Source organism: Seriola lalandi, unplaced genomic scaffold (assembly GCF_002814215.2).
Source record: "Seriola lalandi dorsalis isolate HSWRI2012SDOR001 ecotype SW California unplaced genomic scaffold, Sedor1 jcf7180002054581, whole genome shotgun sequence".
NCBI classification, from domain to species: domain Eukaryota; kingdom Metazoa; phylum Chordata; class Actinopteri; order Carangiformes; family Carangidae; genus Seriola; species Seriola lalandi.
In genome coordinates, this window is record NW_019525134.1 from 1,197,347 (window position 1) to 1,213,772 (window position 16,426).

The 16,426-nt window shown below is 41.2% G+C and overlaps 1 protein-coding gene across 1 annotated transcript in view; it reads right to left on the reverse strand.

Annotated features, from left to right (window-relative positions):
• Window positions 1-5,432: 5,432 nt before the first annotated feature.
• fgf11b (fibroblast growth factor 11b) overlaps window positions 5,433-16,426 on the reverse strand; it is a 39,956-nt gene continuing 28,962 nt past the window's right edge. The window contains exons 4-5 of the mRNA XM_023418211.2: window positions 12,590-12,788; window positions 5,433-12,490 (exon numbers count right to left, since the gene is read on the reverse strand). Of these exons, the coding sequence (XP_023273979.1) occupies window positions 12,354-12,490; window positions 12,590-12,788 (336 nt within the window). The 3' untranslated portion in view covers window positions 5,433-12,353. The remainder of the gene's footprint in view (window positions 12,491-12,589; window positions 12,789-16,426) is intronic.

Genomic DNA, 16,426 nt, shown 5'->3' on the forward strand with positions numbered 1-16,426 from the left:
CGTGTTGACAGCTCACCAAGCAGAGCTTTTTCATGATCATGTCACTGAGACTTCTATGTGGGACGGGACATCCAGGATTATGGATACTTGTGTCCATGCTCAGCGCTGCGCCGTCCAGGCAACAGGGAAATGTATGCCAATGATGCAGGAGTTTTCACCTAAAATAATATACAGTAAATCTTTGCAGTAAATCTATACAGTAAATCGGTCAAGGTTAAAGAGCATATTTTAATGTTTTTATAACTATAAACTAAAAAGCATGTCCATTCCCACTGACAGAAGCTTTGAGCAGAGAGTCTCTCTGTGTCGAACTTCTGACCACGCAGACATTTGCCTGAGTGTAAAAGGTGGAGCCGTCCATTACAGAGGTGGTGAGGATCCTTTATATCCTGACACACAGGTCCTGCAGGGTGGTGGCCCTCAGAAAAGGGGACCAGTTGTTTGCATTATGGACTACGACAGAGACTCACTGGATACTTCTATATTCCACTGGCAGATTCTCCCAGGGGTCTCGTAACCTCCTGGGCCCTGTTTAAAGGGTCTCAATACAAACAACTGGTCCCCTCTTATAAAGAAAGTAACTTATAAAGTAAAGTAAGAAGAGGGCACAACATATGCAGCCAGTGCTGTTCTAAGTAGTGGAAGCTGAAAAGCGACATGGTCCAGAGGTGCCCGAGTTCCCTAATAGTTACAGCACAAACTATAATGTCCTCAGTTCGAGTCATACTGATGGGGACCTTTACTGCAAGTCATTCCCCCCACCCTCCCCTCATTTCCTGTTTCCCTCTATACTGTCAACTGTCCAATAAAGGAAAAAATGACCAAAAAAAAGTCCACTGGTGAGCATGGATTAGCCACCTTTAGGATAAAAGCAGGATTACGCTGTCACCCTGAGTTGAACCACACACAGGCAGGAACCATGAATATCACACACAACAGCAAAGCCACCTTAAGAGATAGTATTTTCAAGTCATTGTGTTCCAGCAGCTCAGGGCGATGGCTGGCGAGAGCCTCCAGAACTACAGCCAGAGCCCAACATGGTGAAACTGGCTTGGAGAAAGGTAATAGTCTCGGTGCCCCTTTCATGAAATGACAAACCAGAGGAAGCTGGTCTGCAGTTTCTTCATCACAACAGGCTTGGCAAGCTGAAATAACTTCTGAGCACACTGTGATAGACCTCTTCTTTTTTGTCAATTAAGTCTTGAAGAAAGGATAAAATTGCACCAACTGAACTCGAGAGGAGAATATCCTGTGCCTTAACACACCGTTCGTCAAACATTCAGTCATAACGTGTCCCGGTGGATCATGCTTTAGCCTTTTGAATAATATTAATAACTCTGTGATAGCCCAGTAGTTTTCAAATGAAACCTCTCGTGGACCAGGCCCAGAGAGTGAGCTGGTTTATGTGGGTGTGAAATATCTGCACAGGTTCCTGAGAGAGGAAGTCCCTCCTCAACTGGAGGGGCCAACTGGGAGGAAGAGCTGCTTCACCTCCAGCAGCCAGTGCATGAGGGGCAATTAAAATCAGGGTCACAGTTTCTCCCTCCCTCTGCAGCTTGAGTGACACGCCTCACCAGACCTCCTCTCTTACGTCTGGGGTGAAGCAAGAAGAGGCGTGCTCCCTCTGAATGACAGCTGCATCAGCATCACCACTGCCAGCTGCTCAAACCTGACATAATGGAATAAGTGCATCTGTGGATTGGGGCTATTCCGTGCGCTCAAATTTCCCAAGTTCTTTTCATATCTTTGGCATATACTCGAGATGTAGGCTACAGTATTAGGCTACAAGTGAATGTCTGAGAGTTTCAGTTTTTTACATGATTTTTTGGCTTTATTGGACAGTTGGCAGAGAGAGAGAGAGAGAGGGGGAGAGAGAGACAGAGGGAGAGAGTCCCCAGTCTCAAGGATAAAGATTAACTATGAAAGCAAGTGGTTCATGCGATGTGTTGTCAACTTCAGACCCATCTCACAAATCATATGCGCTATGTTTAAATACAGGGATACAGGGAGCAGGTTTTCAGACACTCTCTCCAGGAGAATATTCACAGTGTTGCACTTGGTTGTTCACATGAATTGTGAGTTGTCTAACGAATGAAAAGAGAGAGCTGGAGAGAGAAGTTCATCCTGCTCACCTCCTCACAGTGTGAAGTGGGTGCGAATGTTGTCGGTTTTGGAAAGTTACAGAAAAGGTCAGGCACAGAGCCCCTGACACTGATGTTGAAAAGGTGTGGGGGAGTTTATGACCAGCTATCTGACCACCTAACAAGCAGCTCAGACTCATATTCTGGCCTTTTAATGTTTGCATTTAGTAAATATAGTATACCAGGTTTTCACCACCTCCAGCCACTTCCCTAAACTCTGCAAGCACCAGGAAGTGTGTCCTAGTGGATAATTAGCCAGCAGTTTAAAGATGTGCAGTCGTCACTCATGATGTGAGGTGTAGATGCATTAATGATGTGCTTGGTCCCTGACCCTACGTCAAACATATTAGATGCTGTATCTCTGACAGAGAGGTTACATGCTCCTTCCTGTCATGGCAGCCTGGTGCACATCAGCTCAGTCCTCTACTCTAACCATGTTAGTGTTAACACGCACCAGGACCCTTATGACTACACTTTACATATTAACAGTAACTCAAAAGATTCACATCTCTAAATGGGAAGCCTGGGGAAAGCCCTGCATACACCTAACCTATATATTATTATATATACCTTATATACACTAACCCTCTGAGGTTTTCAGGCTGACTTCTCAAGGATTTTTTTTCCTATGGGTACAAAGGACACTTTTATTATTGAGTTAATCAAGTCAATTCTTTTTATAGCAGCCACAAGCTTCCACCATATAGGCTGTCTTCATTATAGCTCCATAGGTGGCTTCGAAATTAAATATGAAAGAAACACAGCAGGGAATTGCAGTTTCTTAACACAAATATCAAAGTGATATCCCAATTGAAATCTAATAATAAATAAATAAATACATATTAAACTACTGAAACCAGTTTGTCAGTTTTTTTAGTACACATGCAAATGATGCAAATAATGAACAGAAAAAAACAGAACAGAGCTTAACCAGTAAAACTCTTGTATTAGACAAACAAACAAACAAACAAACAAACAAACAAACAAGACAAACAAGACGAACAATAGAATTTTATAATCACTAAGCCAGCACTTGCCACCATTGAGACTAACACCATTTACCTGAAAAAATGCCTGAAAAAAACCCTTTCATTTACAAAAAAAAACATTGGCAGATAGTTAAAGCATAAAGCGCATGTTATGTAAGTTTTTAGAAGTAAATAATTTACACACCTGCAGACATATTAAAATCACAAGCCACATCCGGTTGCTCTTTCCCTCTCCGCCGCACGGTGGCACTGCTCGACACACATGTTGTATTGTAGGACGGATTTCAGATGGCGGGCTAATCAAACTCAAATTGGTGTACAGAGGCAACAACTGAGACGTTTTTTTTTTTTTTGTAGGAAATAAACAAAGGAAGATGCAGACAGTTACAACATCAACCAACGAAGAAGGAAGTGAAAAAAACAAAAACCAACCCGGAAATATCAGAAGGACGTCACACAGGGATTTCCATTTTGGAGCTGATACTAGTTTATTTCATCGTAAATATGACAATAACTAGCTTGTTTTAGCTAGCACCGCAGGAGACCCGAAGAAGAAGCAGTTAGCTAAAGCAGCTATCTTACGTTAAGTTTAGTTGCTACACTTTGTGTTTTGGGTGTATTACCGCTCAGAGGAATGGAAAGAAGAAACACCTGGTTGAAGGTAAGACAGTTTACTCTGCTGCTGTTTGCTAATGTTTGTGTTAATGTTGTATGAGCAGTGCTACAGGTTGTGTGACCAGTGTTGTGAGTAGTTTACTGTAACTTATGATTTGCAAATGCCAGTTAATGTGATTCAGGTTTGACAGAGGTGGTTGGTTTGGATGATAAACGCAATTATTTATTTATTTATTTATACTAATTGAATTCTTAATTTAGGCAGTGGGTGTTAATGAGTGACACTTTACATATATATAGTACAGTCATCTAATTATGCCATATGTGTTTTGGGAATAAATATAGTGTAGATATAGATTTATATATTTTTGTTGGGAAACTATGGATTTCATTCAGGCCACTGGTGTCATGTGTTGCAGGACATCTATGTGTTGGTACGCAGCCTCTGTAATCTGTGGTTGATCACAGCCTCACCTTTTATACTCAGAGATGAAGTGGACGTTAGAAAAGCTGAAGTTTGTGTATGTCTGATGTAGTTCTCAGTTTGAAGTATCAGTGTTGTACGGTGAGTCCAGAGGGTCTGTGTGAATTAGATTGATTGAAACATACAGACTGTATGGATGGACATCAGTGTCAGACTAATTATGATAATCATGATTTAGGCAGCGAGTGCAAGTCAACCTCCTGTCCAGTTTTTAGGCACATATGAAATATTGCTTTTGGATTTAAGCGTGACATTTTGAGCTACATGTTAATTTACTGAGTGTAAGTGTAATTGATGCAATACCTTCCAATTAGATTTCACTGGGGACATACACTCACAGATCACTTCGGCTGCAATCCAATACACAGTAACTCAGAGTCAGTCCCTAATACACTCTCCTGCTGGTGGAGGAATCTGTGTTTATTCATTCACCGCTGAAAATAGGTCCTAACAAATTCACAATTTCTTCCTGTTTGAGTAAGGCTTGCCAAAATATACAGTGCCCAGCTGTTTTAGGAAATGCCTGACCCTGTATAAAAAAGATGATATGAAAAAAAAGATATATCACTGGCCACTTTATAAAGGCAGCACCTGTACAATCTGATGCAATCCAGTGCAACATCTCGGCCTTGAATTCTACTTCATCCCACCCCATTTATGAGGGGGGTAAAATATTAGAAACACCTTTCATTGTGATTGACTCCAGTACAAAACCACCATGGCTTCACTAATAAACATAAAATAGGATTATCACCTTTCTGACAGTGTCGAGACAAACTGAACATGATTCTTTGTAAAGGCTAAATTCATGGCAGAGCTGTTGTATTGGATTGCATTAGACTGTACAGGTGTACCAAGTGTAATAACGTGGCCAGTGAGAGTGTTAGCGTCCTCCTCACACCACCTCTCCAAATCTGTTGCAGTCAAAACTATCTGAAACTAGCTTTGCTAAACTTGAAAAACTAGTCCATTAAAGACAGAGACAAGAGAGAGAGTTGAAGCAGCTGGTTCAGCCTGCAGAGACACCGACTTCTGTCACCTTTCTCTCTTAGCTCACCTGGGACCTCCAGTCACTTATTCCAAAATACCTTTCCCTACTTGAAAATGTTCCCTTAACCAGGGAACTAATACAGCATTTTAAAAGGGTTTTTAAAAGAAGTTAGACAAAGAAGACAAAACCTTGAAGGGCACAGCTTACAATCATACAAATATATGTTATTTTATTGAATAATGTTCCATAATAAGACATCTCCTTTCAATTCATGTAGGAGTTATTGTAGAAATGTACACAGGTCTGATGGCAAACATGGAGCGAGGGTGAATTGAGGGCTTGATACTGAGAGGGAGTCATGAGCCAAAGAACAGTGACGTATGCATGCTTTGCAAAAAAAAAAAATTCCATGTCAGTCTCGACAATTATCAGTCATTGTTGCAGACCACTGCAGTGATTGCCTTTGTAGCCTGCAAATCCTGATTGTAGTTTGTTAACCTGCTGAATGAGTTTCCCTCCTTGAGTGCAGGCTGTTAGTTCTCGATGCATATTGCTGGTCTTCTTTCCTGCTTTGCAAAGTTGTCAAAAAAAGCCATGATGTTCCTGCTGCTTCCTTTGGCTCTTATTGTCAGGAGTCCAACGTGTGTCTAAATCCCTGGTAACACTCGGGAGGTGCCTGAGGATTCAGGCCTTCTCTCCGTGGCTAATCAGCGCCAAGGCCCATTTTTATTTATGGCTTTTTTTTGTTCTTTTTTTATTTATTTATTTTTTTTAAGTCTCGTTTTTTTTTTCTCGGAAGACAAGAAGATTGGCTTGAAAGAAACCCAAGTCTTTAACAGTTGGAGAGAGAGGTTGTGGGAACTTTCTGGAAGACTTGCGTGACTAAAACTCTGGAGACCACCAAGGTCATTGCTGGGTATGACAGGACACATGTTGGCTTTAGGAATTGTTGTTCTGCTGTTTCCACTTGAATACATTGCATCTTTCACAAACACACAGCTCAGTCGCACAGTGGGATTCAGTTTGGGTGAAGTTCACTCAAGAGACAAATCAGTGTGGATACAGCAGCAGTGCTGACCGAACACAAAAACACACCAAAGGGAGGAACAGCTCCTCTGTCTCCTTCTGAGCAGGAAACATGACACGGTAGAACAAAGACTGAAAGACTATAAAAAACATCAACACTGATATTTAAGTACATTTCTGACAAAAAACAACAACAAAAAAAACTGACATAATACTTCAGATATACACCGTTTGTATTATTGACTAAACTTACATGTAAACTGGCTGCATTCTGTACATTTAGGTCATCCAGAGAGGTTTTGTTGTTTGAAGTACTGTATACTGTCTTGTATATTGATCAAGGGGAACACTTTACATCCTTCACATTGGTTGCATTTCCCAGAAAATGAAGCCTCTCACTTAAACATGAATAAAATATCAGGCTGCAGGAGGAAAAATACTCTACAAGTACAAAATAAATAGCTTCTGTGTTGTGCCCTTTTAAAATTAATGTTTATTAAATTAGAAATATTCAAACACAGTGTTGCAGCCAAGGCTCAAACTTGCTGAGGTGTCATGCTTCCAGTATGTCATACTGAGGAACTTTGAGCATTGCACACACGTTTTGTTCTGTAATTTCGGGACTGATTTATATTTTATTTTTGATGAGTTTGCATAATTCAGTTGTCACAAACAGTTCCACAAAATTAGATCCATAGTTTCTAACCCCACATACTGGATACATCTCAAACTGTTTTTTTTTTTTTTTTATACCCCTCATTAAGAGTGTTACCCTTTAGCAACCAGCTGCTTCCATTAGAGGGAGCTAGTTATACATGAGATTTTCCCTTTAACTTGTCAAACTGCATGGCACACATTTCTATCTGCATATTTAAAATACGGTTTGAACATGTTGGTACTACAGCAGTGTTTGTGACAATGCACCGACACTGACTGCAGCACATTAGAGTGTAACGCTGCTGTGAACTGTGTTTTTGAACAGGAGCTGTTTAATCACAAGGATCTGCAGTTCAGCTGGATCATAGTTCTTTTAGATAATTCACTGAAGGATCATTTCAAAATTCTACATTTTCCTGCTTTGAGTGAAGAAAAAGACAAAAACAAAATCCCACACACAGACTTTGTAAAACCTTAAAATCAAAAGATGCATAGCTCAGAATGGTCTCACGTCACAGATAAACATTATTGTATGCTATAGTGCAGTATTGTTAACACCGCACTCAGTGTGATTAAAATGCGTTGTTGGTTCTTTGTAGTACATTTAAAATCAAACGTTTCCAAGATTTGCTCCAAAAATGTTCCCTGGATGTTGGTTAGTTTTTGTACAGTGCAATAAAAGCTTTAAATCCCCACTGTGATTCTCAAACACTGGTGATGACTCAGCTGTAGTTTAATACTCATTATTGCCTGTTAGTCCCAGTTACTCTGAATTAGGGGGATTCCCTGGTTGTTTTTCATAACCTTTTAAAAAAACCTCCCAAGACAGTGAGTTTACTTTTACATGTTTTAAGCAAGTCCCAGTGCTTGTAAGGTGCAATGTGCTTCCACTTTTCTAATGATTTACTCTTTTCTTTCTATTTTGGGATGGGGTTGATGTTATGAACTTGTTCTACCTCTAACAGATATGTGTCTTAGTGGACAGGAGGCTGTTTGACAGGCCCAGTGTAGAGGCCCCGAGGAAATGAGAAAACTCTTCCGTCTCTTGTCGCCCAGCTGTCGTCTTGTTGAGTTTACACACAGAAATTAAACAACAGCCGTCTGAGTTCATTATGAACAAATAGATTTCCCTGTCTCCGGCTGACCTTGGGGAAATTTTTGCACCCATCACAGGGTGGCTGTTCTCTCGTTTATGTTTTATTGAGTCTATCGATTACTGTTTCAATCTCATGCCCTTTCTTTTTCTCCTTGCCTCTCCGTCTTGTCTTACCTTACTCTTAATCACAGATACACACACAGACACACAGACCTTATAAGCACACTGTAAGTACACACCTACACAGGCAACACAGCATTTAAAAGAAAGTTAATAAGCTGTAGATACTGTAGGATGTGGGTAAGGAGATGTGTGTAGGAAAGGGATTATGACTCTAAATCTCTCATGCGGGGGCAAACAAACTATTATTGCACGTTACCGCCTCACTATCCAGGATCTGTCAAGCCCTGATGTCCCATTAATATATTCTCAAAACACTTTCTCACTTCTTCAAACAACAACAGTGACAACAAAGATCATCTTAATATGTCTTCTGGTTTCCTCTCTCTTCACGCTCCTCCAGCTGCCATCATCTCACTTAACTTTTACATTCAAGAGCAAAACTATAGTTTCACTCAACAGCTGCATTCAGTCGCTTTCATTGCACTTACTTAACATCTCTTCACCTCTCACCTCACACGCATTGTAAAAACTTACTTTTCCATTTAGGTCTTCCTGCCTTACATTCAACTTCTACTTCAATCTCAACATTCAGCATCAGTCTACTCCACATTCTCTGCTCTCGTCTGTCTACTTGCAGTGTCACCGTCCTTACCAACAACTTACTGTGGCATTTTTTAGCATGATGATAGTTAGCACTGGACGCTGTTTGGGATTAAGAAATCTCTGGAGGAATGTAGTTCTTTCCTATATTTAATATGATAAAGTGGCAGACGTCAGTCACAGTGATGGGTCGATTCTATAAGTTGACTTAATTTTTATCAGCTTTAATGCACTGTGAAGCAGAGCTGCATCAATTAGGGGATTAATTGATGGATAAAAAATAAATGTGCAACAATTTCGACTATTGATTAATCATCTTTGTTATTTTTCAAGCAATGTGGTGATTTATTACCTTTCATTGATTTTAGATTTTCACTGAAAAAAATTTAAAAATGATGATTTTTGTTGGTCTTGTCGTCTCTGAAGCACCACAACACTTATGGTGCCAACAATGACTCACTTTTAAAAATTGCAGCTCCTGCGTTGTGGATTCTATACTAATGAATTGTGCAGCCCTGTTTTAAATCATTGTGAGGTGAATATCTATGGGCTTTGGACAAATTAAGACATCTGAACACATCCCTCTGGGCTGTGGGACATTATAGCACACTTTTTTTCCCCGCCACTTTCTGACATTTTATAGGCAAAAGAATTTATTGAGAAAATATGGTAAAAAAAAAAAAAAAAAGCGTATTAAAGAAAAGTGAAAATAATTGTTAGTTACAGCCCTACCATATGGACTAAGAGAAAATGCCATAACGTCTTATTTTGGAATGCCAGAGTCCCTTGCTGTCACTCAGTCACTGCTTTGCACCTCCAAGTGCTTTCTTTATATAGAACGGACTTAGGATCAACACTGAAATGTGAACTGGCATGAAGAAGCTCCAGATGGAACACAAACACTGAAAAGTGTATGAGCACTGATAGCTAAAATAAGCCTATATCATTGTATACTACCTGCTGTGCTCACACTTTGTGCTTAGTAACGCACAGTTAGAAACCGCACTGGGATGAAACCAAATTCCCTGCGAAAAGGGCAAAAATAGAGATTTATAAGTGTACAATGCAAAATCCGCTACAAGGACAAATATCCAAAATTGAACTGAATGATATTCCCCCTGGAAAAGCCCAGAAAATTAAAAGACTTAAAAAAACTTAATGGAAAAAAAAAATGCAAAGCCCTCCAACTAATTTCCTCCATAGACCCCCTGTCAGAAATAGCGCACAGTGCCTTACATGCTTCTTTGTCTTACATTCATTATCATATCCACATGCTGCATAAAACCCTGCCAAGAATCTTGCTTACTTTACTGCAGAAAGTCCTTATCAACATTCCTCAAGAATACACCTGCTAATCCTTCACTCTCTCTAAATAACTGCCTCCATGCACTGACCTCTTTACAATTCAACACACAATTTCAGACTTACTTTCACCCTCATCACAGCACATTCACAAAGCCTCTGTTTCACATTCTGTAAGCCATCTTCACATTATGTTACCATTAAAATGAGATGCCCTCCCCAATGCACTGAACGTGATTTTTAGCTGCCATAATGAGCATTTTTACAGTTCCACATCTCCCAACACTGCTCTTCCTGACACAGTAACAGACTTCCTGCTGTCCGTGTTTGTTGGTGGTATCCATGCACGTTCACTTTGACTGAACATTGCGGTGACATTTTTTTCCCCCCTCAGCAGCTTACCAGAGCGGACAGCACCCAACAGCAGACAGCACTGAAATAACCTGACAGCTCCCATTTAGAAGCCTCAACTTCCATCAGCTCATGGCTTATTTTTCTAACGAGTCTCCCTGATTGGTAAACCAAGTGCAAATCAAAACAATAGGAAACAGCATCTAAACAAAATGTTAGATTAATGGAAGTACGTTCTGTCAGTTCAGTCCTCAGGAGGTTGCCCAGAGATCCTCCTCCCTGATGTTTGAAAACTTCTGACTCTTCAAAGTCAGTAAAAATGGTATAAAAGACGGATGTGTCCCCCACGTATCACCTGTTCACAGACACCGACATATCAAAGACACATAGGACACGTCAGAGGTTACGTGCAGCGTCTCTATCTAACCTCTGTACACTTACACACAGAATCTGAAGGGGCATCTCTACTGTAGAAGACATCCGCACACACAGGTTAAAACACAATCACACCAAGACATTCGCCCAGACAACTACATTTCTGAGGGTGATTCTTCCACAAGGTGATGTGATAAAGCTAGTGAGTGGATAAGCTGCCAGACATCCTCAGAATAACAAGTGCTCCAGCTCAGAGGCTCCTCTGGCTTTGATGTTTGGCTTCAAACCTGGCTTTATGCTGACAGCAGATGCTGAGTGAAGTATACACTACAGCTCCTTTTTCATGTGACTTCAGTTCAGATCCACCCTGGATTTAAAACATGACCCAGTTGTTCATTTGTAGCTTTTAATGAGCTAGTGCAATAATAAGTGGTCACCTGGTAGAGAAGAGAGGCTGGAGGAGGAGTGTGTCGCTCACTCTCTCACTCATTCACATGCTCATTATTATTATTTTTTTTATTCTGGCTTGTTGGTAAAAATATTGCTCAGGCTTTTTGATCCTTTTAATAAGAGCCTGGATTAAACCTGTAGTAATTCCACATCTATTTTATGGCTCATCTTCCCAGGAAGAATAGTTATTTTATTTTATGTGGTACTTTTGCAGGCAGCGCCTCTCTTGTGAGCTTCATAAAATTTCCATCGTACTCTGAAATCCAGATTTTGTCAATATCAGGACCATCATTTCTAACACTTTCACCACCGTGCTTTTGTTTTGATCTTCTGTTTTCAGCACTATTATCATCTTAATCATATTTTACAGTCAGAGTTTCCAAATCCATGTCTTTTTCCCTCTGGCTGTCATAAATCAAATATTAGTTCCTTCAAACAAAAAAACAAAAACAAAAGAAAATTTAGAAGTTTAAAAGTTGATGTCATAAACTTCTCTTTAAATCATTTTGTGTGCACAGTTTCTCATCCGCTCGTCTTGCTCCGCTGACCCGACCCGACCCGGGCTTCCTGCAGATATCTTTCCTCTCTGAGCTCTCTCATCTCACTTTGCGCTTTAGTTGACCTTGGTGATTAGCTTAGCTGGTCGGCAGATGGTGGGTGGAAAGCTGGCTGAGCCACACTGTCACCAACTTTAGGGCTCAAGAGGGGGGCCCATGGGTGAGGATTATGGTGCCGAGTCAGCAGTGGAAATGCGCGAGTGGTGAATATACGGTACAATAGAGCAGACGGTGGTGGGTATGGGAGAAAAGATGAAATTGTCAGCAGGACAAAGAAGCTTGAGTATGACAGAAATGAAGGAGACTGTGCATTAAGGAAGTCAAAAGGGGCAGAGAACAGTGGGAGGGGGAGGTGGTAGTAGTTCTGTCTTGGGCGCTGTGCTGTCTTTCTGTGGTGACAGGTGAGGGGGGGACTCCTCTCTCAGGCCTTCCTGGCTGCTGATGGACTACTGACCCTTTATCCCTCAGCATCTCGTAGTGCACTTCTGGAAAGTGGTGGCCAGTGAGGGCCGTTCCCTCAGCCACCCTCAGTGCATAATTGGTGTCTGTGTTCCCAGTGTCACTGCTGCCCTTTGTCCCACCCCCAGTCTCCTGTGCTATGAGGCATCAGCCTTTGGAGCTTCTTTCTGTCCATTCTTTAGGGAAGGCGAATCTGAAGTTTTCACTGTCTTCCGAGGAGGACTCACTGGTTCACTGGCGAGCTCATGCAGTGACGGCTCCTTATACATCGCAACTGTGAGACAAAGATAGAAGCTGTTAATAATTAAGGAGGTGATGAATAACTAAGATAATCAGGTTTGAATTGTGCTGAAGTGACATAAAGGACACAAACCCTCAATAACTTTAGGCAGGAAATGAGCAGCTCCTTTGGTCTTCTTTACCCGGTTGCCCTTCATGACCTGGCCGTCACGATTGATACCGATATACCAGGAGCGGCCAGACTGGGTCTGGCGATACAGCATGGAGGAATACGTAACGTAGTAGTTCTCAAACACACTCTCCTTGAACTTACACTCTGGAGTGAAGTGCTCCTGGAAAGCAGAGGGAGAGAGAAAAACCACGTCATCGGAAAACTGTAACTGTTAACATGAACTCCAGTACGTGTAAGTACACAGGAAATACATGGACACAAGCAGTGAAATACATTAATTAAATTAATTAGGTGACTGTTTCCTTAGGGAAAGGATGGATAGAATTATATCTGGACTTGTGTTTCTCTGAAAGCATGAACATCTTGCTCCTTTGGGAAAAAGACAAGAATGCAAACTATACAATGAGATACAGCATTAACATCTCCGCTAAACATAACACACTCCCAAAGGAAAAGAGTGGGAAAGATGAAAAGCACTGAAACACTGACATCTACTACAATACCATAACAAATTAAATCTACACACATACATTATAAACTGCACAAATAAATGACTCATTCTAACATCAAACTGCTTCAGAGGCATCACAAGTTCAGAAGATAAACCTGCCAAGTCTTTAATGAAAAATCAGCTGATGGGCTCAGTCTTTAGGAAATATGTAGGTTGGATTTTGTTATGAACAAAATTCCAATAAATAACACTAATAGAATTATTTGCATATTTATTTGTTGTGTGTATCATGGCATCGTGTCGTTATTCCTGTAAGAGTTTCATATGTTATTGCTACATGTATAGTGACTTTAGTGAATACATTGTGTACCATGGACAGCCAAGCTTTCAGTATTGTAGAAGAGCATTGCCTGCTTAAGGGAAACATTGTGGTTTGGGTTAAAATGACCTTGTAGTGAAGGTTATGGGACCGGTGTCAGTGTTAGCACCATCAGTGATGTGGTGCTACAGAGACGCCCCGGCCTTCAAATCATTTTCTCCACACGTAAAGAAACATGTTTGTTTGTTACAAGACCAACAAAAATCCCATCATCATAATTTTTATATATTTTCAGTGAAATTAAAATACGACATTCCATCTGAAATCGAAATATCTGCCAAAATAATCTCAAATTTGCAATATGATTTCTTGGCATATTGTGCAGCTGTAGTTAAGGTGATGGAAAGATGGTGGTAATGCTTTTAAAAAAGTGACTGTTGGTGCAAGCGCTCAAGCCACATAGACTTCAAAGACCTGTGATCAGTGGTTGTAAATAGAAACTGCTTTATATATATATGTATATATATGCTAGAACTGATACTTTGGGACTTTCGGTTCCGTAGAAAAGTAGCGGCAGAATTTTCAAAGGTACAAGAGATGTGATTCTTTCAGGACTGACGAGGGCAGTATAATGACTCTACGGGCGTCCTAGTCTGACATCACACTTGAAGAGAGGAAAAAGGCAGGCACAGTAAACACAAAAAACACGTGGAATGGAAAATATACGCCAAGACTGTTGTATGGAAACATTCCACTTTTGCTGGTGATCATCGGGGACCAGTTATAGACGGTATGCAAACGGTGCCACAGAGCGTTTCAAATGAAAGGAGGAAACACCTCAAATGTATCTAAGCAGCTCAAAGACAGTGATCTGGATCTGTTCATAGAACTCAGGCTGACTGAGTTTCAGTTCATTGTATATTAACATTAACATTATTAACGTCAAAATGTGCTGTTCCTGAAATTTTACTGTTATTGTTCTTGAATTGTGAAAGCTGGTGTCTGTTGTGGCAATGCTCCACACACAATGGTCATAAAGGCTAACGTTAGCTTGTTTAGTCTAAAATAGTGACAGCTCCTAACGTCAGCTGGGTGCCTGCGACCGTCATCGCCATTCAGTCTGTCAAAATATAGGAATATTGATTGGAATCAAGCAATGTAGAATTTCTGGTATCGTACATCCCAAGTCAAAGGAAAAGGTTGGGAACCACTAAATTAGCCAATTTTCTGTCAGGTCATGTTGAACACCAGAAAAAATCTTCCTCCTTCCTTCCACCAAAAGAGAATTATCCGTTTAATATAGACTGCTCTCATGTACTGTCAATCGTCCACGACTGGCTAAATCTGAATAGACATTACAAAATCTAATTATCAGAACTTGGATTCAGTCCAGCCGTTAAGCTAGTCGTTGTAAGTGATCACTTTCCTGCAGCACTTCCCCTGCCTCTCTGTCCTCAACATAAGGACTACTGAACCCTGCATAATGTTGACTGGTGATATTAACCAAGAGCGACAGATATACATCTCTCTTAGTCTCCATCAGGGTCTCGACAGGGTCCTTCCCCTGTCAGAGAGCAAAGCCAATCTGCTGGATTGATTAAGTGAGAGCAGCAGGGCAGAAATGGCTGAGTGGAGAATTTCACTGAGACTCAGGACGACAGAAGAGGGCCAGAGGATCACAACTTGGCATAGGCAAGCTTTAATAAAGAGCCAAAAGTAGATTGAGAAGGCATAAGAGACCTCCAGTTTCACACTTATCACAGATCATCACCTTTCCCCTTCACTGGGAGGCATCATCTTTAGCTGAAATGACAGTTCAGGACTTTGTGCCCTTTCTTCATCCACTCTTGTCCTTCTGCTCCACCACAGTTTATGCCCGTTTAACAGCTGTCTTCCACCATAAAAAACAAGCCTCTACCCTTAACTCAACAAACTCTCCCACTCCCATCACCACCACATCACAGAGCTATTTTAAGATCCTCTGACAGGTTTGATATCTTCTGCTGTGCTAACACAAAGAGGATGAGATCGATAGATGATCCGCTTCATTCATTATTAATCAGGCCAGAGAGCAAGAGGGTGGGAAGTGCGGGAGACAGAAGGGGAACGGTAGGAGAGGCGGGAGAGAGAGAGCAGAAGATCACTCGGAGAGGACAGAGGGGTTGCTGGGTAATAAAGGAGATTAGTAAGAGAGAGAAAGGGGGAGACCTGCTTCATTGCATCTCCCCCAGGACCAAAACGCGGGGCGACGAGGGCCACGATCTGGCACTCATGTCTCTGGAAAGAGTAACCATCACTCCAGTAAAATACCCTTCAGCTCCACTTCTGAAATGACACCAATGATAACCCCTCTCCCAAGTCATCCTATAATTACCCTTCATAATCAGTCCCCTGAAATTAGCCTAATGACGAAACCCACATCTTCTGTGTTTCATTCAATATCTCCAAAGGTCTGAAGAAAGGAAAACACTGAGAGCAGGCAAGACAATGAAATAAACCTCCTTATATTACAGTGAGTTTTCATGATAAAGGCCAACATACCTGTCTGTAGCTGATACAGACATCATACTGTAATTATCTCCATCTCTGACCTTGAGGTAACCCCCGGACCTCTGCAGAACTACAGAGACCACCCAGGGCGAACTCATTCCAACCACTCGATTTACCTGTGAAGTTAAATAATTGCTGAAGATGTGTTGAGTGTTGCACATTTCTAAGAGTGGTGGCAGAATGTTTCCACCTAAATGGTGAGTGCTCATACTAGAAATGAAATAAAAAGCTCTTTCCTCAACCATGACTTATGGAGCGACTTGGGTCTCGTCCCTTCCACGTGTCTCAAGCCAAAAAATGAATTTAAATGAAAGCAGACGAGAAAGGTAATATGTGGCGTCCGTGCTGAGAATCCTCAAGAACCTTTTTATGATGCAGAGCACCATCCCAACTGCCCCCCGCCCCCCCATCCAACACACACCACCTCCTCCTTCATCCCTTGTGTCTGATTACATCTATTCTACCTGCTTCAGGAGGC